Here is a 24,300-nt window from a genome sequence, read left to right on the forward strand (position 1 = left end):
GGTGTAAAGTGATACATTGTTCATTACGGGCCAGTTTCACCACGGGCCGTTAATAGGCCAAGAGTTACATAGGGCCTCACATGGGCCGAAAGACGTCATGGGCCATACATGGGCCAGAAGTGAAAACGAGCTGGAATCATATTGGATGGACAAATGACGCTACTGGGCCTAATTCGGATAGGGCGTAACGGGCCTTGGGTTAGCGGGCTGTAAATGGGCTATATGCGAACAGGCCGTTAACAGGCTTTACATGGGCCGGCCCGCCACCTTTTGACCAAGTCAAACAGGCCGGCCTTTTCACAGGAATGGGCCTCTGTTGGGTCGTGCCACGTGTTGACGTATCATAGGCGCCTTCTGTCCATTGAGTGGATGACATCTGTCCCAACGATGAGCCAACACGTGTTTCCTCCAGCTAATGATGATTTTACACGTGGAAAATCCCCATTGGTCGGGGCTGTTAACGGGTTATCGGATCCAAAACCCGACCCGATAGCTTAACGGTGTTCCGTTACGGTGGATGCCACGTGTCGGTCACCCTTGACGAAAGCACTTCTGTGACGCGCGATTTATCATCATGGAAGTGGACACTTCCGTGATGATAATTTTGGTAATGTCATGGAACACTTCTAGGACAGCACAAGTATGACTATCTTGATTCTATCATAAATTTGTCATGGATGTACATGCATGACAAAAAACGCGACCTACTGTGACAAACACGTATCATCACGGAAGTGTATTTTTTGTAGTGTATAGAGGTTTTCTTCTAGAGGGCGGAACTTAACTTCTTGCGCTAGATCCCATGCAACATGCATGTTGCGGAAAAACCAGTACTGGCTGTATGGCTTATCCATATGAACCCGCGCGATCGCCATCCACCGCGCCGCTTCCTCTGGTATATCACCATCCTGAACCACAATATCCTCTAGATCACCTTCTTTCAGGCCTAATTCCATCATCATAGCTTCCATCTTGCTCATCGCAGCGGCAGAAGCCGACGTTGAGCCTTCCATCAGATCTCTTGCCCGAGAAGAAGATTTCCGTGGGCGGGAGGGCCCAAGCCAGATCACCCAGCATGCACACAAGCCAGTTGTCCGAAGCCACCAACGATCGGTGGTCTGGCAGATGCAGGGGATCGCGATCTCCACGTCGGTGCCAGGCGCCGCCGAGAGGAGAGAAAACCCTAACTAGAGGGGAGACTATTACACCGCCTTCAGCTTCCATGTTGGTTGTGTCGCGTGTATCAGCAGCACCTCGTAAGTTAGACCCCACCAGGCCTTGCCCAAAGCCTCAAGGGCCTAGCCCATCAAGCACGCAACCAGCTAGCCCCACTAGGCCAGCCTGCCACACCCTAGGCTGCCCACGAGCCTCCTCGGCTTCGGCTCCCTGTGACTTAGGTCCACGCCGCTTCGATCGAGCCGCTGCCTACATGTCCGTCTCGCCGAAACAGATCGATGTGGACATCTGGCACCGATCCGATCGACAAGAAGTCCCAACGCACTCGCCTGACATCGCCTTCAGAGTTCAGATTGCTTCCTCTTCTAAGGCTGGTCATAGTGGGAGTAACTTAGCAAGTAACATAGCGCATTTCAAGACAGTTTTTCTTATGTGGCATAGAGTTAATGAGGAGAGAGGTGTTTGTTGGGTAACGTAGCAGAAATTCAAAATTTTCCTACGTGTCACCAAGATCTATCTATGGAGAAACCAGCAACGAGGGGAAGGAGAGTGCATCTACATACCCTTGTAGATCGCTAAGCGGAAGCGTTCAAGAGAACGGGGTTGAAGGAGTCATACTCGTCGTGATCCAAATCACCGGAGATCCTAGTGCCAAACGAACGACACCTCCGCGTTCAACACACGTACAGCCCACTGACGTCTCCCATGCCTTGATCCAGCAAGGAGAGAGGGAGAGGTTGAGGAAGACTCCATCCAGCAGCAGCACAACGGCGTGGTGGTGGTGGAGGAGCATGGTGATCCAGCAGGGCTTCGCCAAGCACCGCGAGATATGAGGAGAAAGAGAGGTAGGGCTGCGGCAGGGAGAGGTCAGAAACACATGTGTTGGCAGCCCCAAAGACCTCAACTATATATAGGGGAGAGGGAGGGGGCTGCGCCCCCACCTAGGGTTCCACCCTAGGGGCGGCGGCCAGCCCAGATCCCATCTGGTGGGGCGGCCAGGGGAGGGGGAGAGGGAGGCGCACCGGGCATGTGCCCTAAGGCCCATCTGCCCTTAGGGTTTGCCCCCTCCTCCCCTTAGGCGCCTTGGGCCCTTGTGGGGGGGCGCACCAGCCCACCTGGGGCTGGTCCCCTCCCACACTTGGCCCATGCAGCCCTCCGGGGCTTGTGGCCCCACTTGGTGGACCCCCGGGACCCTCCCGGTGGTCCCGGTATGTTACCGATAAAACCCGAAACCTTTCCGGTGACCAAAACAGGACTTCCCATATATAAATCTTTACCTCCGGACCATTCCGGAACTCCTCGTGACGTCCGGGATATCATCCGGGACTCCGAACAACATTCGGTAACCACGCATATCTATTCCTTATAACCCTAGTGTCATCGAACCTTAAGTGTGTAGACCCTACGGGTTCGGGAACCATGCAGACATGACCGAGACGTTCTCCGGTTAATAACCAACAGCGGGATCTGGATACCCATGTTGGTTCCCACATGTTCCACGATGATCTCATCGGATGAACCACGATGTCGAGGATTCGATCAATCCCATATACAATTCCCTTTGTCTAGTGGTACGATAATTGCCCGAGATTCGATCGTTGGTATCCCGATACCTTGTTCAATCTCGTTACCGGCAAGTCTCTTTACTCGTTCCATAACAAATCATCCCGTGATCAACTCCTTGGTCACATTGTGCACATTATGATGATGTCCTACCGAGTGGGCCCAGAGTTACCTCTCCGTTTACACGGAGTGACAAATCCCAGTCTCGATTCGTGCCAACCCAACAGACACTTTCGGAGATACCTGTAGTGTACCTTTATAGCCACCCAGTTACATTGTGACGTTTGGCACACCCAAAGTATTCCTACGGTATCCGGGAGTTGCACAATCTCATGGTCTAAGGAAATGATACTTGACATTTAGAAAAGCTTTAGCATACGAACTACACGATCTTTGTGCTAGGCTTTGGATTGGGTCTTGTCCATCACATCATTCTCCTAATGATGTGATCCCGTTATCAACGACATCCAATGTCCATGGTCAGGAAACCGCAACCATCTATTGATCAACGAGCTAGTCAACTAGAGGCTTACTAGGGACATGGTGTTGTCTATGTATCCACACATGTATCTGAGTTTTCTATCAATACAATTCTAGCATGGATAATAAACGATTATCATGAACAAGGAAATATAATAATAACCAATTTATTATTTCCTCTAGGGCATATTTCCAACAGTCTCCCACTTGCACTAGAGTCAATAATCCAGTTCACATCGATATGTGATTAACACTCGAGGTCACATCCCCATGTGACCAACACCCAAAGAGTTCTGGGTTTGATCATGTTATGCTTGTGAGAGAGGTTTCAGTCAACGTGTCTGCAAAATTCAGATCCGTATGTACTTCGCAAATTTCTATGTCATCTTGTAGATGCAACTACTACACTACATTTGGAGCCATTTCAAATAACTGTTCTACTTGGAGCTATTCTAAATTGTTGCTCCATTATACGTATCCGGTATCTCTACTCAGAGCTATCCGGATAGGTGTTAAGCTTGCATCGACGTAACTCTTTACGTCGAATTCTTTATCACCTCCATAACCGAGAAACATATCCTTATTCCTCTAAGGATAATTTACCGCTATCTGGTGATCTACTCCTAGATTACCTTTGTACCCTCTTGCCAGATATGTGGCAAGGCACACATCAGGTGCGGTACTCAGCATGGCATACCGTATAGAGCCTATGACAAAAGCATAGGGGACGACCTTCGTCCTTCCTCTTTCTTCTGCCGCGGTCGAGCTTTAAGTCTTAACTTCATACCTTACAACTCAGGCAAGAACTTCTTCTTTGACTGATCCATCTTGAACACCTTCAAGATCATGTCAAGGTATGTGCTCATTTGAAAGTACCATTAAGCGTTTTGATCTATCCTTATAGATCTTGATGCTCAATGTTCAAGTAGCTTAATCCAGGCTTTCCATTGAAAAACACTTTCAAGTAACCCTATATGCTTTCCAGAAATCCTACGTCATTTCTGATCAACAATATGTCAACAACATATATTCATCAGAAATTCTATAGTGCTCCCACTCACTTCTTTGGAAATGCAAGTTTCTCATAAACTTTGTATACACCCAAAATCTTTGATCATCTCATCAAAGCATACATTCCAACTCCGAGATGCTTACTCCAGTCCTTAGAAGGATTGCTGGAGCTTTGCATACTTATTAGCATCTTTCAGGATTGACAAAACCTTTCGGTGGTATCACATACAACCTTTCCTCAAGAAAATCGTTGAGGAAACAATGTTTGACATCCTATCTGCAAGATTTCATAAATAATGCTAATATAATTCCAACAGACTCTTAGCATCGCTACGAGTGAGAAAGTCTCATGTAGTCAACTCCTTGAACTTGTCGGAAAACATCTTAACGACAAGTCGAGCTTTCTTAATGGTGATATTTACCATCATTGTCCGTCTTCCTTTTAGAAAATCCATCTGTACTCAACAGCCTTACGACCATCGAGCCGTTCTGCCAAAGTCTACACTTTGTTTTCATACATGGATCCTCTCTCGGATTTTATGGCCTCGAGCCATTTATCGGAATCCGGGCCCACCATCGCTTCTCCATAGCTCGTAGGTTCATTGTTGTCTAGCAACATGACTTCCAAGACAGGATTACGTACCACTCTGAAGTAGTACGCATCCTTGTCATCCTACGAGGTTTGGGAGTGACTTGATCCGAAGTCTCATGATCAATATCATAAGCTTCCACTTCAATTGGTGTAGGTGCCACAGGAACAACTCTTTGTGCCCTGCTATACACTAGTTGAAGTGACGATTCAATAACCTCATCAAGTCTCCACCATCCTCCCACTCAATTCCTTCGAGAGAAACTTTTCCTCGAGAAAGGACCCGATTCTAGAAACAATCCCTTATTGCTTTCGGATCTGAGACAGGAGGTATACCCAACTGTTTTGGGTGTCCTATGAAGATGCATTTATCCGCTTTGGGTTCGAGCTTATCAGCCTGAAACTTTTTCACATAAGCGTCGCAGCCCCAAACTTTTAAGAAATGACAGCTTAGGTTTCTCTAAACCATAGTTCATACGGTGTCATCTCATCGGAATTACGTGGTGCCCTATTTAAAGTGAATGTGGTTGTCTCTAATGCCTAACCCATAAACTATCGTGGTAATTCGATAAGAGACATCATGGTATGCATCATATCCAATAGGGTGCAGTTATGATGTTCGGACACACCATCACACTATGGTGTTCCAGGTTGTATTAGTTGTGAAACAATTTCCACAATATCTTAATTCTGTGCCAAACTCATAATTCAGATATTCATCTCTATGATCATATCATAGATATTTTATCCTCTTGTCACGACGATCTTTCAACTTCACCTTGAAATTACTTGAATCTTTCAATAATTCAGACTCGTGATTCATCAAGTAAATATACTCAACATCTACTCAAATCATTTGTGAAGTAAGAACATAACGATATCCACTACACGCCTCAGCACTCATTGGACTGCACACATCAAAATGTATTACTTCCAACAAGTTGCTTTCTAGTTCCATTTTACTGAAAACGAGGCTTTCAGTCATCTTGCCCATGTGGTATGATTTGCATGTCTCAGGTGATTCAAAATCAAGTGAGTCCAAATGGTCCATTTGCATGGAGTTTCTTCATGCATATACACTAATAGACATGGTTCGCATGTCTCAAACTTTTCAAAACGAGTGAGCCCAAAGATCCATCAATATGGAGCTTCTTCATGCATTTTATACCGATATGACTTACGTGGCAGTGCCAAAATTAGGTGGTACTATCATTACTATCTTATATCTTTTTGGCATGAACATGTGTATCACTACGATCGAGATTCAATAAACCATTCATTTTAGGTGCAAGACCATTGAAGGCATTATTCAAATAAACAGACTAACCATTATTCTCCTTGAATGAATAACCGTATTGTGACAGACATAATCCAATCATGTCTATGCTCAACGCAAGCACCAATCTCGACGGTAGAGGGAGCGTGCGATGCTTGATCACATCAAGCTTGGGAAAAACTTCCAACACATATCGCCAGCTCACCTTTAGCTAGTCTCCGTTTACCTCGCAGCTTTTTATTTTCGAGTTTACTAACATTTAGCAACCGAACCGGTATCTAATACCATGGTGCTACTAGGAGTAATAGTAAAGTACACATTAACACAATGTATATCCAATATACTTCTATCGACTTTGCCAGCCTTCTCATCTACCAAGTATCTAGGGTAATTCTGCTCCAGTGGCTGTTCCCCTTATTACAGAAGCACTTAGTCTCGGGTTTGGGTTCAACCTTGGGTTTCTTCACTAGAGCAGCAGCTGATTTGCCGTTTCATGAAGTATCCCTTTTTGCCCTTGCCCTTCTTGAAACTAGTGGTTTCACCAACCATCAACAATTGATGCTCCTTCTTGATTTCTTCTTTTGTGGTGTCAAACATCGCGAATATCTCAAGGATCATCATATATGTCCCTGATATATTATAGTTCATCACGAAGCTCTAGCAGCTTGGTGGTAATGAGTTCGGAGAAACATCACTATCTCATCTAGAAGATCAACTCCCACTCGATTCAAATGATTGTTGTACTTAGACAATCTGAGCACAAGCTCAACAATTGAGCCTTTCTCCCTTAGTTTGCAGGCTAAGAAAATCGTCAGAGGTCTTATACCTCTTGATGTGGGCACGAGCCTGAAATCCCAATTTCAGCCCTCGAAACATCTCATATGTTTCACGACGTTTCAAAATGTCTTCGGTACCTCAACTATAAACCGTTTAACTGAACTATCACGTAGTTATCAAAATGTGTATGTCAGATGTTCGCAACATCCACAGACGACATTCGAGGCTCAGCACACTGAGCGGTGCATTAAGGACATAAGCCTTCTATGAAGCAATGAGGACAATCCTCAGTTTATGGACCTAGTCCGCATAATTGCTACTATCATCTTTCAACTAAATTTTCTCTAGGAACATATCTAAGCAGTAGAACTGAAGCGCGAGCTACGACATAATTTGTGAAGACCTTTTGACTATGTTCAGGATAATTAAGTTCATCTTATGAACTCCCACTCAGATAGACATCCCTCTAGTCATCTAAGTGATTACATGATCCAAGTCAACTAGGCCGTGTCCGATCATCACGTGAGACGGACTAGTCAACATCGGTGAACATCTTCATGTTGATCGTATCTTCTATACGACTCATATTCGACCTTTCGGTCTTCCGTGTTCCGAGGCCATGTCTGTACATGCTAGGCTCGTCAAGTCAACCTAAGTGTTTCGCATGTGTCCCGAGGCCATGTCTGTACATGCTAGGCTCATCAACACCCGTTGTATTTGAACGTTAGAATCTATCACGCCCGATCATCACATGGTGCTTCGAAACGACGAACTTTCGCAATGGTGCACAGTTAGGGGAAACCCTTTCTTGAAATTTTAATGAGGGATCATCTTATTTACTACCGTCATTCTAAGCAAATAAGATGTAAAAACATGATAAACATCACATGCAATCAAATAGTGACATGATATGGCCATCATCACTTTGCTCCTTTTGATCTCCATCTTCGGGGCTCCATGATCATCATCGTCACCGGCATGACACCATGATCTCCATCATCGTGTCTTCATGAAGTTGTCTCGCCAACTATTACTTCTACTACTACAGCTAACGGTTAGCAATAAAGTAAAGCAATTACATGACATTTATGTTGACACGCAGGTCATAAATAAATTAAGACAACTCATATGGCTCCTGCCGGTTGTCATACTCATCGACATGCAAGTCGTGATTCCTATTACAAGAACATGATCAATCTCATACATCACATATCATTCATCACATTCTTATTGGCCATATCACCTCACATAGCATACCCTGCAAAAACAAGTTAGACGTCCTCTAATTGTTGTTTGCATGTTTACGTGGCTGCTATGGGTTTCTAGCAAGAACGTTTCTTACCTACGCAAAAACCACAACGTGATATGCCAATTGCTATTTACCCTTCATAAGGACCCTTTTCATCGAATCCGATCCGACTAAAGTGGGAGAGACAGACACCCGCTAGCCACCTTATGCAACTAGTGCATGTCAGTCGGTGGAACCAGTCTCACATAAGAGTACGTGTAAGGTCGGTCCAGGCCGCTTCATCCCATAATGCCGCCGAATCAAGATTGGACTAGTAACGGTAAGCATATTGAACAAAATCAACGCCCACAACTACTTTGTGTTCTACTCGTGCATAGAAAGTACGCATAGACCTAGCTCATGATGCCACTGTTGGGTAACGTAGCAGAAATTCAAAATTTTCCTACGTGTCACCAAGATCTATCTATGGAGAAACCAGCAACGAGGGGAAGGAGAGTGCATCTACATACCCTTGTAGATCGCTAAGAGGAAGCGTTCAAGAGAACGGGGTTGAAGGAGTCGTACTCGTCATGATCCAAATCACCGGAGATCCTAGTGCTGAACGGACGGTACCTCCGCGTTCAACACACGTACAGCCCGGTGACGTCTCCCATGCCTTGATCCAGCAAGGAGAGAGGGAGAGGTTGAGGAAGACTCCATCCAGCAGCAGCACAACGGCGTGGTGGTGGTGGAGGAGCATGGTGATCCAGCAGGGCTTCGCCAAGCACCGCGAGATATGAGGAGAAAGAGAGGTAGGGCTGTGCCAGGGAGAGGTCAGAAACTCATGTGTTGGCAGCCCCAAAGACCTCAACTATATATAGGGGAGAGGGAGGGGGCTGCGCCCCCACCTAGGGTTCCACCCTAGGGGCGGCGGCCAGCCCAGATCCCATCTGGTGGGGCGGCCAGGGGAGGGGGAGAGGGAGGCGCACCAGGCATGGGCCCTAAGGCCCATCTGCCCTTAGGGTTTGCCCCCCTCCTCCCCTTAGGCGCCTTGGGCCCTTGTGGGGGGGCGCACCAGCCCACCTGGGGCTGGTCCCCTCCCACACTTGGCCCATGCAGCCCTCCGGGGCTTGTGGCCCCACTTGGTGGACCCCCGGGACCCTCCCGGTGGTCCCGGTACGTTACCGATAAAACCCGAAACCTTTCCGGTGACCAAAACAGGACTTCCCATATATAAATATTTACCTACGGACCATTCCGGAACTCCTCGTGACGTCCGGGATATCATCCGGTACTCCGAACAACATTCGGTAACCACATATATCTATTCCTTATAACCCTAGCATCATCGAACCTTAAGTGTGTAGACCCTACGGGTTCGGGAACCATGCAGACATGACCGAGACGTTCTCCGGTTAATAAGATCTAGATACCCATGTTGGTTCCCACATGTTCCACGATGATCTCATCGGATGAACCACGATGTCGAGGATTCGATCAATCCCGTATACAATTCCCTTTGTCTAGTGGTACGATAATTGCCCGAGATTCGATCGTCGGTATCCCGATACCTTGTTCAATCTCGTTACCGGCAAGTCTCTTTACTCGTTCCGTAACACATCATCCCGTGATCAACTCCTTGGTCACATTGTGCACATTATGATGATGTCCTACCGAGTGGGCCCAGAGATACCTCTCCGTTTACACGGAGTGACAAATCCCAGTCTCGATTCGTGCCAACCCAACAGACACTTTCGGAGATACCTGTAGTGTACCTTTATAGCCACCCAGTTACGTTGTGACGTTTGGCACACCCAAAGTATTCCTACGGTATCCGGGAGTTGCACAATCTCATGGTCTAAGGAAATGATACTTGACATTTAGAAAAGCTTTAGCATACGAACTACACGATCTTTGTGCTAGGCTTAGGATTGGGTCTTGTCCATCACATCATTCTCCTAATGATGTGATCCCGTTATCAACGACATCCAATGTCCATGGTCAGGAAAACGCAACCATCTATTGATCAACGAGCTAGTCAACTAGAGGCTTACTAGGGACATGGTGTTGTCTATGTATCCACACATGTATCTGAGTTTCCTATCAATACAATTCTAGCATGGATAATAAACGATTATCATGAACAAGGAAATATAATAATAACCAATTTATTATTGCCTCTAGGGCATATTTCCAACAGTGTTTGGAGTAACATAGTATGTTACTGTAACATAACACAACCCAAAGCAAAATGAGTCTATAATGTAATAAATGCTATCATCTATGATACTACTTGTATATTACTTTGCACTATGAAGGTAGTAAAAAAGACTAGTGTCATATGCATGACACTAGTCTAAGTTACTCCTCACTATGACTAGCCTAAGATTAACCTTCCACGACCTCAAGATAACCTAGCTCATGATACCACTTGTTAGAATAAATTCGAGGCATACCGTCGATCATCCGAGGACCAAGCAATCACACAAACACGACACCGAGATTTGTTAACGAGGTTCACCGATATAACTATATCCCCGGGGATTGACTATGGGCGCTCCTCCCCATGACACCGCTATAATACCGCACCCGATCGCCCTGGACGTCGGCACATACCGCAGGCTTTCTTTGCGTTCGTGTGCTATTATTTCACCAGAAATCAGCGCCTCTTGTTGATGCTTCTTGCAGGTTTCTCTAGAGTTACCTCGACTCGCTGATTGGGACTAAGCTGAATAAGCATGCAGATCCTTGCAAAGGGAAATCATTCATATCATATGAAACAATTACAGTACGTATTGCTATTATGGACAGTACTATGGAGTCAAGGCCACCTGTGCATGGATGGGTTATGTTGAACACTGATGGCTCATTTGGACAAAATGGATCAGCCGGCGCGGGTATGATCTTGCGCGATGAGGCCGGTTCTGTTATTGTTTCAGCCTGCAGGCAATTGTTCGCTTGCCGGGATGCTTTGGAGGCGGAGCTCTGTGCATGTATGGAAGGGATTTCCCTAGCTATCCAAAGAAGTGATCGTCCTATAGCCATCGAGATGGACTCGCTAATGGTGGTCGCAATGATTCAGAAGCTGGAGATAAAATAGATCAGTTTATGCTTCACTGGTGAAGGAAATTAGGCATTCGAGAAGTCTTCGAGAAACTTGTATTACTCATGTTATTCGCAGTCAAAATAAATTAGTGACAGTCTTGCTACTTTTGCTAGGTTAGAAGGTAGAACTATGACTTGGATCGGTTCAGGTCCTCCTAAGGTCCTTGAGTTGGTGGTTGATGATTGTAAGAACTCCGTGATTGAGTAATAAGAGCTCTCTATTCACAAAAAAAAAATGTTGGCATAGGTTACATCATGTGTCTACCCCCCTATATACAAGACGCCTAGGATACAACTGTTCTATTAGGACAGGACTCCATATCCTATATAAACACAATACTACAAAAGTCCAACTGTAATCTAATTTGCATACTCCCTCCGTTCTTGAAAGAGTGTACTTCCAACTTTGTTGGAGAGTCAAACTATTTGAAAGTTTGACCGAGTTTGTGCAAAAATATATCAATATTTGTGAAACCAAATAAGTATATGATGAAAATATATTATGTCATGAATCGAATGCTACTAATTTGACGGCATAAATATTGGTGTATTATAGTATAAATACAGTCAAACATAAAAAAAATTAACTTTCCAAGAAAGTTGGAAGTGCACTTTTTCAAGCACTGGCGGAGGACCCCACTGGGCAAGGGCTGGAGGCCGCCATACCTTGAATCGGTACAAATTTTCTTGTATACATACGCTACTAGGCATAATCACATTCATCGCTGGAAAAATCACTAGAACATTGGGTCACGATGCTGGTTGTCATTTCCCAAGTCCAACGCACGGCAGACGCAGTTGGGCCAAGTCGCCATCGAGCCAGCACCAACCAACGCGCTTGTACAGGACCCCCACACTGCAGTACACGCCCAGCTCCCCTATACAGCCATACTATTTCCTTTGCTAAAAAACCATACCGTTACCTAAAAAAAAGTAAAAAAAAAATCCCCCATACTGAGACGCACACCACAATCAACACAGCGCAGCTCGCTACCTAGAACGGCGGCCGCGGCTGGCCAGCCAGGATGAGGCGGATGACCGTGGTTGTGGCCGTCGAGCAAGCAGGTGGCTGGCCGGTGCCGTGCAGGGCACATAGAGCGGTGGCAAGGCATAGTGCAGGCTGCTCCTAGCCAACGTCGCGTCCTTCACGGTCGGCACCACGGTGCGGCATCATCTACGCCAACAGTATGAATAGGAAGGACAAGGGATTAGCAAAGCGAAAGGAAAAGGGGAGAGGTAATTTTCTCTGGATTTTATTGACATTTTTGAACAACTTATAATATGCAATTGTAGTAATTTTAGTGACAATTTGAAACGTGAACTGTCTATTTAACAAGATATTTTGAAGTACTTGGTATTGACACTAGCTCAAACCCAAGCACTCATGAAAGTGTCCTTCACGTCGTATTATGGTTTTGCATAAAGAAAAATTCTTAAAAGTTCGCCACACCTTTAATTCTTTTCGTCCTCCGCCTCTATTTCAAGGACGGAGGGAGTACCATAGTCGACACAACTCTAACACTCGAGATATTTTAAACTCACACCCAGGATGAATCATATGCTTTGGCATATAATCTGTCCAACAACCATTATTTTTGTCAAGTTGTAGCACTCAACAGCGACATCCTTTTCATTTGTCGTTTTCTTCTCCATGTTGCCATAAGATATTTTGATTCCGGTCCATGGAGATTCAGTGCACCTGTGAGTACTAGGCTACCAGATATGGTCATTTTTCTTTGGTCTTTATAGTTTATAGACAAATTCAGTCCTTCATCCCTGCAAATAGAAACCGGAAGCTCTCAAATACGGGAAGAAAAATTGCTCCTGATGCTTACTCTGTATCTTCCCATATTTGGACGAACACAACCACTAGTAGTCTAGGAGTAGTTTCTAAAAGTGTACATGGCTTAATTAGTCGGATAAGTGTTCCAAAGCGGCGTCTGGACGCCGCTGTATTCGCCGCATCCTCGCTCCGCGCTCTGGCGGCCGGCGGCTCCATGAGCATCCCCTGCGCCAAGCTCGCATAGTACGAGCAGGCGTTCATGCCGCCAAACCAGTGCTCGTCCAATAAGTCGCTGGACGTGGACAGCTCGCTCGGCGTCGGTGAGCCTTGGACGTCCTTTTCGCCGTCGTGCGTCTCTGGCGTGGACAGGACGGGCCGCTGCCGCTGGAACTCCACGACGGCGACGGCGACGGCGTCCTTGATCTCCCGCGCGCTGCTGAAGCGGGACGAGCCAGCCGCGAGGACGGGCAGCATCCGCCAGGCGGAGTCGGCGAAGTTGAGGCAGGCGGCGCGGTCGAGGAGCGCGAGGACGGCGGAGTCGTGCGCGCGCGCTGCCATCTCGGCGGTGGTGAAGGTGCCGAGCCAGAGCCTGTACCCTTGCGCGCCGCGCACGCGCACCTCGCACACCCACTGCCCGAGCCGGCCCCGCCGCCGCACGCCGCGGTACAGCGGGTGGCGCGTCTCCTTGAACTTGGTCCGCCCTGCCGGCCTCTTGGGCGGCTCGGAGCACACCGTCCTGTGCCCCTCACGCGGGGAGCCGGGGGCGGCGGTGTCCATCGGTTGCAGCGTCAAAAACTAGTGGAAAGTCGCTGCGTTGAGAGTTGCAGGTTGGTTTGAGCGGTGGAGTTGGGATGAGAAGAAGAGAACCGAGGCGGGGAAGAATAAATAGAGAAGATGGTCTAGTGGTTACCCGGCGGGGCGCTCGGGTTGTGGCAGCGGTGCGCCACGGAAGGAGACGAACGAAGCGGTAGGGTCACACCCTCGATATCTATCTCCTTCCTTCTGCTCAGGGCAACTCCAACACACACGACCCAACCGACGTTCGTTTAATCTGAATTTTGTCTGTTTAAGGATGGCAATAAGGCGGTGTCCACTCAGATTTGTGGATATGTCGGTCATGTGTCCAACACGCAGCTGCATTTCGGCCCCATCTTGTCCGGCTGTATGCACTTTTTTGCCAACACAATTTATTTCATCAACGACATTTTGATACATGGTAGTACATTTATCAAATCTTGACTAGAATAGTAAGACAAAAAAACAAGAACCATAATTAGATATTTTATAAGAAATCCAACTGCCATAACTGCTCTCATAAATTGGATTAATATCTTCTTGATGCCTTTATTGTTGACCTGCAGATTCTCAATCTTTTATACCTCTTTGTTCTTTGATTCTAAAGAAATGGACGTTGCTTCCCATAGATCGATGTATTTCTTCTTCCCAATACCCAAACTTGCATCTATCCTACACATAAATTTACATATGAGCCAAGAGCTATTAAAATTACGCCCAATCCAGAAGCACAACCGAAGAAAAACAAGCATATACCTTTTTTTTGCACTTGATGAACACCCACCCCTGATGTTTCAGCGTGGTAGAAACGCGGAGAACGACTTGACGCGGGCAGTTGTCGCACTTTATGAGCGGCAACGGTGAGCCGACCAGACGCTAGGGCAGCGCCGACCCCGGACGACGGCCGGGCGTATGTTTGTCGGCCATTCTGGCGGGGTAGATCCGAGCGGCTAGAAGCGGAGTCCATGTGTGCATGCGGCCCAGAGTTGTTGCTAGGGCTGTGCGGTCCGGTGCCCGGCCTATCCATGGCTAGGCATAGCCCACCGGCGGCAGGATGTGGCTGGATGCGCACAAATGAGGTGGCCAGATGCACACAATCCGGCGGCCAGGCTGGACAACGACGCGGCCGAGACAACGGCGGGGGGGTGGGGGGTGGGGGTGGGGCGGGAGGAGGAGGGGGTGCGTCGTGCAGGGGAAAAGCCGAGAAAATGGCGGTGGCATTCGCGGGTAGGGTTCGGGGGTTTGGGGGTGGCTGGGAGGATGGAGAGAAAAGGGGGCGCCTGTGTCCCCAACGGAAGGGTCAGGGAAAGACATGGGCACGCGTCGCGCCCGTCCGTGCGTGTCTGTTTCGACACTAACACGACGCAACTCAAAGTTGGGTCGGGAATGAATCGAAAGAGAACGAAAAATGGACGTTCGTTCGTTTACTCCTATGCGTTTGGTCGCGCTTTGTGTTTGTTTATCCCAAAACAGACACGGCCGGATGATTTGATGTCATGTGGTGTTGCCATTATGTGCCATAGGGATCACTTTTGTTCGCTTGTAGTACGTTTTTTATTAGAACGAAGGCTCAAGAAAAGCCCGGCTTTGAATTAACAAAGCCATCAACCGGCCAGGATTACAAGAACACCAACTAACAAGGAAAGCAAAAAGAGAACCAAGCGGCTGATACAAGGAGCAAAGCGAAACAGACTCAAAGGCAGCAGCGATAGCAAGAACACGCCATGCTGCCGCCAACACCCTACAGGACGACCTACACCAACCGGACAAGCTACGGACTTGAGAGGATGCACCACCGCGGAAGCGTCGTGATCGTAGCCAAACTCGAAGACAGCACTGACACTCCTCTAGAACTGTCACTGCAAAGGGCACCTGCCCTCCCATCCTGGCTCGAAGGATGCCGCACCGGCAGGCGGCAGCTCGATTCACCCTAGAACCCAGAGGAAGACGCCCAAGCTGCACATGAAGAAAGAACTAGGAGTAGACATGCTAGCTCAGAGCACACCATTCCGAGCACCGTCGTCGTCCGCGGTTAAACCACACCAAAGGGCTAGAGCTGTCGGCCACAGACGCAGCAACAAGGGCAACAACGATGAGCCACCGAAGAAAAGGCAGTGAAGCGCCGAGCCAAGCTGCCACCCTCCACCATCACACCCACAACCCGACTCTCTCGCCGCCCCTGCGATCCCCGGACTGCGCCTCCAAGAAGAAACACGACACGGATGTGTCGTCGCCGTCCGAATCAGGGGACCTAGACTTTCACCTAGCAGGGAACGGAAGGAGGGGGGAAGGATCCTCACCACAGTCTCCAGGGAGGGGTACGGCGCCCAGGGCGTCGCCTGCGATGTGGCTGCGCCGGCCAGGGGTTTCCCCCCGGAACCAACCCCCTCGACGAGATCCGCGCTGCCGACGCCCGGGAGGACCCGGATCCGGCGATGGAGGAGCAGATCGGGGCGGAGAGGATGAGATGCATCTGGCGACGGCAACCGCGCAGGGGAGGCCGCACACGAGCGACCGTGGACCGACACCTCCTCATCCCCCGCGAGACCGAGGGAGGCGCCTCACCAGCTCCGGCCAGGGTGGCCCGCCGCCCGGGCCACCCGGCGCTCTCCGCCCGGGGCCGCCGCCCCGGATGCCGAGCCCTCCACGCTACGTGGAGCCGCCGGATCCCCCGCCGCCACCTTCATCGGTGTCGAGCGCACGCCGGCGCACACGTCTGGCGGCGGCGGCGGAGGGGGAGGGGAGGGGGGAAGGAGGGGTGCGGCGGCGGCGATTTAGGGTTTCCCCCGAGTCGCCTCGGTGGAGACGACGCGGGGGGGGGGGGGGGGGGGGGGTGTCCAAATCACTTTGCTGGCTGCCTCACCTGTTGTACGTCCTTGTAGTACGTTTTACCCGTCCTTGCTACAAGTCATCCGAAGAATAACTAGCATAATGGAGCCACATATCTTTCTTCTTTTTAGTGGATGGAGCCACATATCTAACCAAGTGAGGACAAACGCATCACATCTTGGCATCGTGCCAGTTGGCCATAGGATTTAGAGGACGGAGGGGAAGCGACAGCTCGTGATCACGACGTGAAGCAGTGAAAAGATCTCTGATCGAGGGCCCCAACTTGGCCTCAATCGGCCGACTAGTGACTAGTAGATGGCTTCCGTACCACATCTTCTGGATTAATTAGCGTAGCGTACGTCTAGACCAGCCAGTGGAGTGGATTAAGCTGCCAGATCCCCGATATAGTCACCGCTCGTGAACGAATAGCGCCTATTTTTAGAACCATTTCGTAAGTATACGTACTGCAGCGTTGTCGTTAGTGGTGTCTGTTGGCCTGCCGTTTTACTTTCTTTTTTGCTTGAATAAAAATTTACTGTAATTTCAAAAAAAAGTGTGAACATGAGATAAAAATAGTACTCCCTCCGTAAAAAACTATAAGAGCATTCAGATCACTACTCTTGTAATCTAAACACTTTTATACCCCGCAAAAAAAATCTAAACGCTTTTATATTTCTTTACAGAGAAAATAAATACCATAGATTTACGAGGGCATCTTTACAGCTACATGAGACTCACTTGCATGAAGTGATCTGCCAATAAGCTCAAATTTGTTCATCACAATGTCATTGTCTATAAAAATTCCAAAAGGAAAAAAATGGAAATTTACCTGTGAACACATGGTTCAAATTTTACATGTCAAAGTTTTATGGAAGCCTACATTACACATACTTGTATGGATTGGTCTGCTAATAAACTCAAAGTGGATGCTCTTTATGTGGTTAATGTTGGGCTAATTTAATTCGTTCCTAGTAAATTTGATGTGTGAACACGAGGTTGAAATTCTAAAAAGCTAAATTCCATATAGTAGTGACCTTCATTTGCATCTGACATCCAAACATAAACATTATAATTCATATAATTATATAGAAAACTCAAAATTAAACGGAATTGGCTTTGGAATTCAACTGAATGAGTCGAATTTAATTATTGCAAGACAAACGGGGTGTTATAATAATGCCCCCTCCGCTGCGTGGAAGGAATGCATGAAGTTGGTACCTCTTGTATATGGGATATCTTCTTCCTGCATCTTCGGGGACATTTTGGAGCTTAGTTTGCTCCAAAAAAAAAAGCAGCACGCGACTGTCTCATTGTGTGATGGACGTTTTTTTTTTTGCGATAAGAGATGGACGTTATAACTTCCTTATGGGCCCCTAATGAAAATGAGTGAAAGCTATAACTCGCTTAGCGCTCCAAGGAATTGTGAGTGTGTCTTTCTACCTGCGTTCTTTTATTTGTAGGAGTGAAATTCATAGAAAAATATATTTGGAATTACTTTCTCATACATATTATAACAAATTCATCCACTCCAACCTCTTAGCAGAATCTTTTGTTTTTTTATGTGTACAATAAAATATTGTTTCGAATATGTAATACTATTCAATATGACATGACATTTCTGAAGTGATGTTCTAGTAGTGGGTGCATATGCAACCATGCCATGATGAACACCAAATTCTGAAAAAATATAAATAGTTTTCAACAAATCTGATTTTTTTTACAAACAGTACTGAATGTTTTAGCAACATGCAAAGTTTCAATGTGCTCTAAATATTGTCCTTTTGGAACATCATTTTTCTCAGACTTTCATGGAAACATTCAGTACAAAACTTTGCATGTTGGTAAAAATATTCAATTTGTTTATCACAAAGAAATCAGAATTGTTTGTATATTTTCTCTATTTTTTACTTCTTATTTCACGGGTCATGTAGGTGCATACGCACCTGAGTGCAGAAACTCTGTGTTTTTGAGAATAATGCAAATAAAGGGGATCTGGAAGAGGTTAAGTTTCCAATAACTTAGCCAGCCGGCCCCATGACCCAAAGTGAATCCAACACATCATCTGGATTGACGTTAACTACATCAGCTAATTAATGCAATTTGTTAGTTGTTAAACGGTTATCCCTGCCCTGATGTTCAGATATTTCTCGTCACCACACCTCCACGAATAGTACATGCAGTTGAATTTCTCTTTCAAAGCCGTCTACTAACTCCATTGTGGTCACTTCCCTAATGTGCACTCTCGATCCCTCCCTACCAAAATACATTTTTTTTCGGTTCTCCTATAAGACAAAGTCGAATTGCCATAAAATACGGTCTTATATTTTAATGTTTTTTTTCTTGTTTCTACACTAACATAAAATATAGTAGCAGTACCTTATATAAGATCGTGAGTGCTTCAGGTCCACAATAACTGAAGTACTACTGTATTCTTTATTCACAGAACACGCAAGTGCAAATATGCCCTTTCTCAAAGTAGAAACCGGAGGCTTTCAATATGAACGAACACACATGGACCATATGAGGGAAAATATTCCCCTCTGTTTCTTCCCATATTTGGTGGGACAGAAGTACAGAACCAACTATAAACTTTACACGTCGCCGGCACCGAGCTCGCGGTTTTCAGGCCGCTCCGGCGGCTCCATGAACATGCCCGGCGAGTAGTACGATCCGGCATCCGTGCCGCCAAACCAGTGCTCGTCCAGCAAATCGCTGGACGTGGACAGCTCGCTCGGCGTCGGCGAGCCTTGGACGTCCTTCGACGCGATGGAGCGCTGCCGCTGGAACGCTACGACAGCGACGGCGACGGCGTCCTTGATCTCCCGCGCGCTGCTGAAGCTGGAAGACCCAGCGGCGAGGACGGGCAGCATCCGCCAGGCGGAGTCGGCGAAGTTGAGGCAGGCGGCGCTTCCGGAGAGAGCAAGCGAGGCGGAGTCGTGCGCTCGCGCCGCCATCTCGGCGGTGCGGAAGGTGCCGAGCCAGAGCCTTGTCTCCTTGGTGCCGCGCACGCGCACCTCGCACACCCACCGCACGTGCCGCCCCCGACGCCGCACGCCGCGGTACAGCGGGTGGCGCGTCTCCTTGTACTTGATCCGCCCCGCCGGCCTCTTGGGCGGCTCCGTCCACACCGTCCTGTGCTGGTCCGACGGGGAGGCAGCGTCGGCGTCCATCTGTGGAGACCGTATAGCACCGGAGTGTGCAGCGTAGCGCGGGGGGTGGCGCGCGTTAAGCCGTTGTGCTGAGGGTCGATGGATTGCAGCTCCGATGAGAACTAGAAGCGGGGAATCAAGCAGGTGAGTATATAGTATGCAGGAGAAGAGTTGTTAGGGGCTACTGGCAACGGGTTGGATACCCGCCACGACGTGGACGCTCGGGTGGAAATGGACTCTCTCTCGACAGACTGGTTTCATGGCGCGCGTTTTATTACATGTCCAGTTTGCGATCAATCTGATCCGTTACGTTGCTTCATCGAGGTAGCTAGCTGTAGCCTGTAGCTCTTGCTTGGACGTACGACCACGGTGCTACTTTTGTTACATTTTTTTTCTGGTTTGCCATGAGATGCTCCGGTGTCTGTTTGTTCACCCCAAGATTGTTCATCTCGGAAGGGTTTGAAGGCTGTGGTGCCCTTCTAGACGTTTCGACGCCGTAATCCATGGATGAGCACACTATATCTTTGTTCCCTACTTTTCTTTTCGGGAACACATCATTTTTCTCCAATCAAAAGTTGTAATCGTGCGAGAACAACCTTTTTGCATATCGTACTTGTATATCGGAGGGATTTGCGGTGGCCTTCCAGGCGTGTGAGCCACGGGAACTGATTCTAGATAGACTAACAAATCAAGGATGCGTTGTTGTTTTCTTCTTTTTGTCGAGTTTGCTAGAGCACATCTAGATGTGCTCTAAGCATTGCACATCTAAGTCCTATGGCATTAATTACGCTAAAATTCGTGATTGTTTTCTTCTATCTTTTTTTTTCTAGTTTAATTGAGTCATGAGATGTGCTACTAGACAGACCCTTCTTTCTCCAAAAAAAAGTGGACTATACCATAACCATCAACAGTTGAATCATCTCCAATGGTTTTTATGTTTTTATTGGTAAGAAATCAATTTCATCAATTAGCAAATCATCATACACTCCCATAGGTCGGTGTCGGCGCAGGCGTGAAACGTGACGCCAAGATCCATAGTGCCACAGACATAGCAGAGAATCCGCTTGACGGCAGCCCAGTGAACATCTCGAGGAGCATGCATATGAAGATACATCTCCTGCACGGCGTACTGGATCTTCGGTCGAGTCAGGGTGAGGTACTGGAGAGCACAAATGATAGACCGGTAGAAAGCAGCATCTGAAGCAGGATAACCATCCGTGGCAGAAAGCTTGGCCTTCGTATCAACAGGCGTGGCGGCGGGCTTGCAGTTAAGCATGCCGGCGCGCTCCAGGAGCTCATGAGCGTACTTTCGCTGATGAAGGAAGAAGCCATCCGGACGGTGCACTACCTCGACACCAAGGAAGTAGTGCAAAGAACCCAAGTCCTTGATGGCGAACTCAGCACGAAGACGAGCCTTGAGTTGACTGAGGAGACCAGCCGTACATGCCGTCAAGATGATGTCGTCGACATAGAGCAGCAAGTAGGCCGTGTCAGAGCCCTAATGATAGACGAAGAGCGAGGCGTCCGAGCGGGTAGAGCTGAACCCAAGCTGGTGGAGAAACGCCGCGATGCGCTGGTACCAGGCACGCGGAGCCTGCTTGAGTCCGTACAAGGACCGCGAAAGCAGGCACACGTGATCGGGAAGCACCGGGTCAACAAACCATGTGGGCTGCTGGCAGAAGACCTGCTCCTCGAGATGATCATGATGGAAGGCGTTGGAGACGTCCATCTGGTGCACCAGCCAACCCCGGGAGAGCGCAAGGTGGAGAACCGTGCGTATCGTACCGGGCTTGACGACCGGAGCGAAGGTGTCGGTGAAGTCGATGCCAGCACGCTGTCGGAAGCCACGAACGACCCAACACGCTTTATAGCGATCAAGGGTACCATCGGGACGGAGCTTGTATTTGAAGACCCACTTCCCGGTAATCACGTTGGCGACGGGGAACAAGCTGCCACGTCCGGTTGCGCAACAGGGCGTCAAACTCCTCTTGCATCGCAGCCATCCAGAGCGGGTCACGAAGAGCGGCTCGAACGGAGGACGGCAAGGGTGATGGCTCAGACGTGGACGCCGCATGGACGTAGTCATCTGCGGCGTAACGCGAGCTCGGGCGAAAAACACCCGTACGGGCGTGGGTGACCGGACCCGACACGGGCACCGGGGGGGGGGGGGGGGCGCGGGTGCCGGGAGGGCCGCGGGCACCGGGGCTCCAAGGGCTCTGCAGGCGCCGAGGGCGCCGCGGGCACGGGGCGCCGGGGGCGCCGCAGGCGCCATCGCCGCGGTTGTAGGAGGAGCCGCATGCGGGGGGGCGCGCCTCAAAGCCAGGGCGGGCCAAGAGAGGCGCGCGACTACCCTGGGAGAGGCGTCGAGGAGCCCGCGTCACCGGTGGCGGGAGGAACAGCCGGGGGTACCTGCTGAAACGGAAACACATGCTGATCAAAGTAAACGTGTCGGGAAGTGAACACACGGCGGGAGACGTGATCGTAGCACAGATACCCCTTGGAGTTAGAGGGATAACTGATGAAGATACAAGCGACAGAACGAGGTGCGAGTTTGTGAGGAGCGGAGTCGGCAGTGCTAGGATAGCAAAGGCACCCAAAAATACGCAAGCCATTATAAGATGGGTCGTACCGAAGAGAAGATGGTGAGGTGCATAGTTCCACCGTGGGCGGCAGGGGCGAAGGTTAAGGAGAAGTGAAGCAGTAGCGAGTGCGTCCGGCCAGAAACGAGGCGGCACATTAGCATGGAGCAGGAGCGTGCGAACGCAGTCGTTCAGAGTGCGAAGGATGCGTTCGGCTCGACCGTTCTGCTGTGAAGTATACGGGCATATGAGATGAAAAAGTGTGCCGTGGTGCGACAGAAAAGTGCGAAAAGCAAGGTTGTCGAACTCTTTTCCATTGTCAGTCTAAAGAGCAAGGATGGGACGCCCAAACTGTGTGCTGACATAGGAGTAAAAAGCCGTCAAAGTGGAGAGTGCATTCGACTTTCGTCATAAAGGAAACGTCCACACATAGTGAGAATAATCATCAGGGATAACCAAATAATATAAATAGCCTGAATTACTAGGAACCGGAGAGGTCCACACATCGCTATGAATCAACTGAAAAGGAAAAGAAGCTATGGTGGCGGAGTTATTAAACGGGAGACGAACATGTTTGCCGACACGACAGGCATGACAGGTGTGAATATGATGAAGCTCCTAAGAATATGATGAAGTGTGACGGGGTTGGGCTCACCCAAATGAGTGTGCCAGAGATCGACGCCAGCGGAGAGAGCAACCGATGCGGTGGTGGAGGTGGACGGCGGATGCACCAGATAGAGCTCATCGAGGCTGTCACAATGGTGAAGTACCATCCTGGTTCGAGTGTCCTTGACACAAAAACCAAGCTTGTCAAATTTATCAGTAATTGGATTTTCACGAGTTAAACAACGAACAGAAACAAGGTTCTTAATAAGATGAGGAGACACAAGTATGTTAGACAAAGCAATAGGCATGGAAGTGGATGGAAAAGAAGTGTGCCCGACATGTGTAATAGGAAGTGTGGAACCGTCACCAACAATGATGCGGCGGTCGGTGGTGACGGGAGTGAAGGAGACAATATTACCAGGATGAGCAAACATGTGAGCCGTAGCCCCGGTGTCCATGTACCAATCACCGTGTCCAGTGTAGTTGTTCGGCGTAGCCGCGTGTGCAGCGCGGCGAGGAACCCCGGATCCCAAGGTGCCGGCGGCAGGACCGGCGGGGCCGTAGGGACACCGTAGGTGCCGTTCAGCTGTGGAGCCGCGTAGTACGCCTGGTGCGCCGGCGGGCGCGGCACGGGAAGAGTCGGTGCAGGAGCCCGTGGAACCGGCATGGTGTAGGCATAAACAACACCGGTCCATAGGTTGTAGCCGGAGGCCCACGGAGGGGGCACCTGGAACTGTTGCTGATGTGACTGCTGCTGACGGGGCGGGCCGGTGCCCTGCGACTGCTGCTGCTGACTACCGCGGTGGCCCCCAGCGCGTCGGCCCCCACCGCGTCATTCAGTAGGAGGGGAGGGAGGGGCGGGCGGTCCATAGGGCAGTGGAAGCAGCCCCGGCTACTGGGGCGCCGGGTGGTGCGGCAGCGGGGGCGCGGCCGGAGCAGCGGGAGGCGCCGAGGGTGGTGCCGGCAGCGAGAACGGTGTGGATGGCCTGCGCCTTCACCTGCTTCATCCGCCGCTCCTCCTAGCGAAGGTACGCAACGAACTTGGTGAAGAACGGGTTGGGGATGAGGCTGAGGTTCGCCGCTGTTGCCGAAGTCCTTGTTGAGCCCAACGGTGAGCGTGCTGAGGAGGAGGTCATCATTGATCTTCGCGCCAATATCACGGAGCTCGTCAGCGAGAGTCTTTAGGTGGCTACAATAGTCAGCGACGGAGGTGTTGTCCTGGTGGCACCCAAAAAACTCTTGCTGCAAAAAAACGTGACGCTCAAGCTGGTTGTCGGTGAAGAGCCCGTTCAGCTTGGTCCACACGGCACAGGCATCGTCACCGTCCGCTACGACCGTCTAGAAAAGGTCCGGC

General features: G+C 49.1%; 1 protein-coding gene and 1 pseudogene across 1 annotated transcript; both read right to left on the reverse strand.

The window, feature by feature from the left end:
• Positions 1 to 12,981: 12,981 nt before the first annotated feature.
• LOC147972316 (dehydration-responsive element-binding protein 1B-like) lies at positions 12,982 to 14,126 on the reverse strand (annotated as a pseudogene).
• Positions 14,127 to 18,972: 4,846 nt separating this feature from the next.
• LOC125507256 (dehydration-responsive element-binding protein 1B-like) lies at positions 18,973 to 20,384 on the reverse strand. Its single transcript, XM_087521389.1, has one exon. It carries the CDS (start codon positions 19,780 to 19,782, stop codon positions 19,204 to 19,206), a length of 579 nt encoding a protein of 192 aa, XP_087377515.1. The 5' UTR covers positions 19,783 to 20,384; the 3' UTR covers positions 18,973 to 19,203.
• Positions 20,385 to 24,300: the final 3,916 nt, after the last annotated feature.

This window comes from Triticum urartu, chromosome 5A, assembly GCF_056163025.1.
Source record: "Triticum urartu cultivar PI428250 chromosome 5A, HENAU_Tu73, whole genome shotgun sequence".
Lineage (NCBI taxonomy): Eukaryota > Viridiplantae > Streptophyta > Magnoliopsida > Poales > Poaceae > Triticum > Triticum urartu.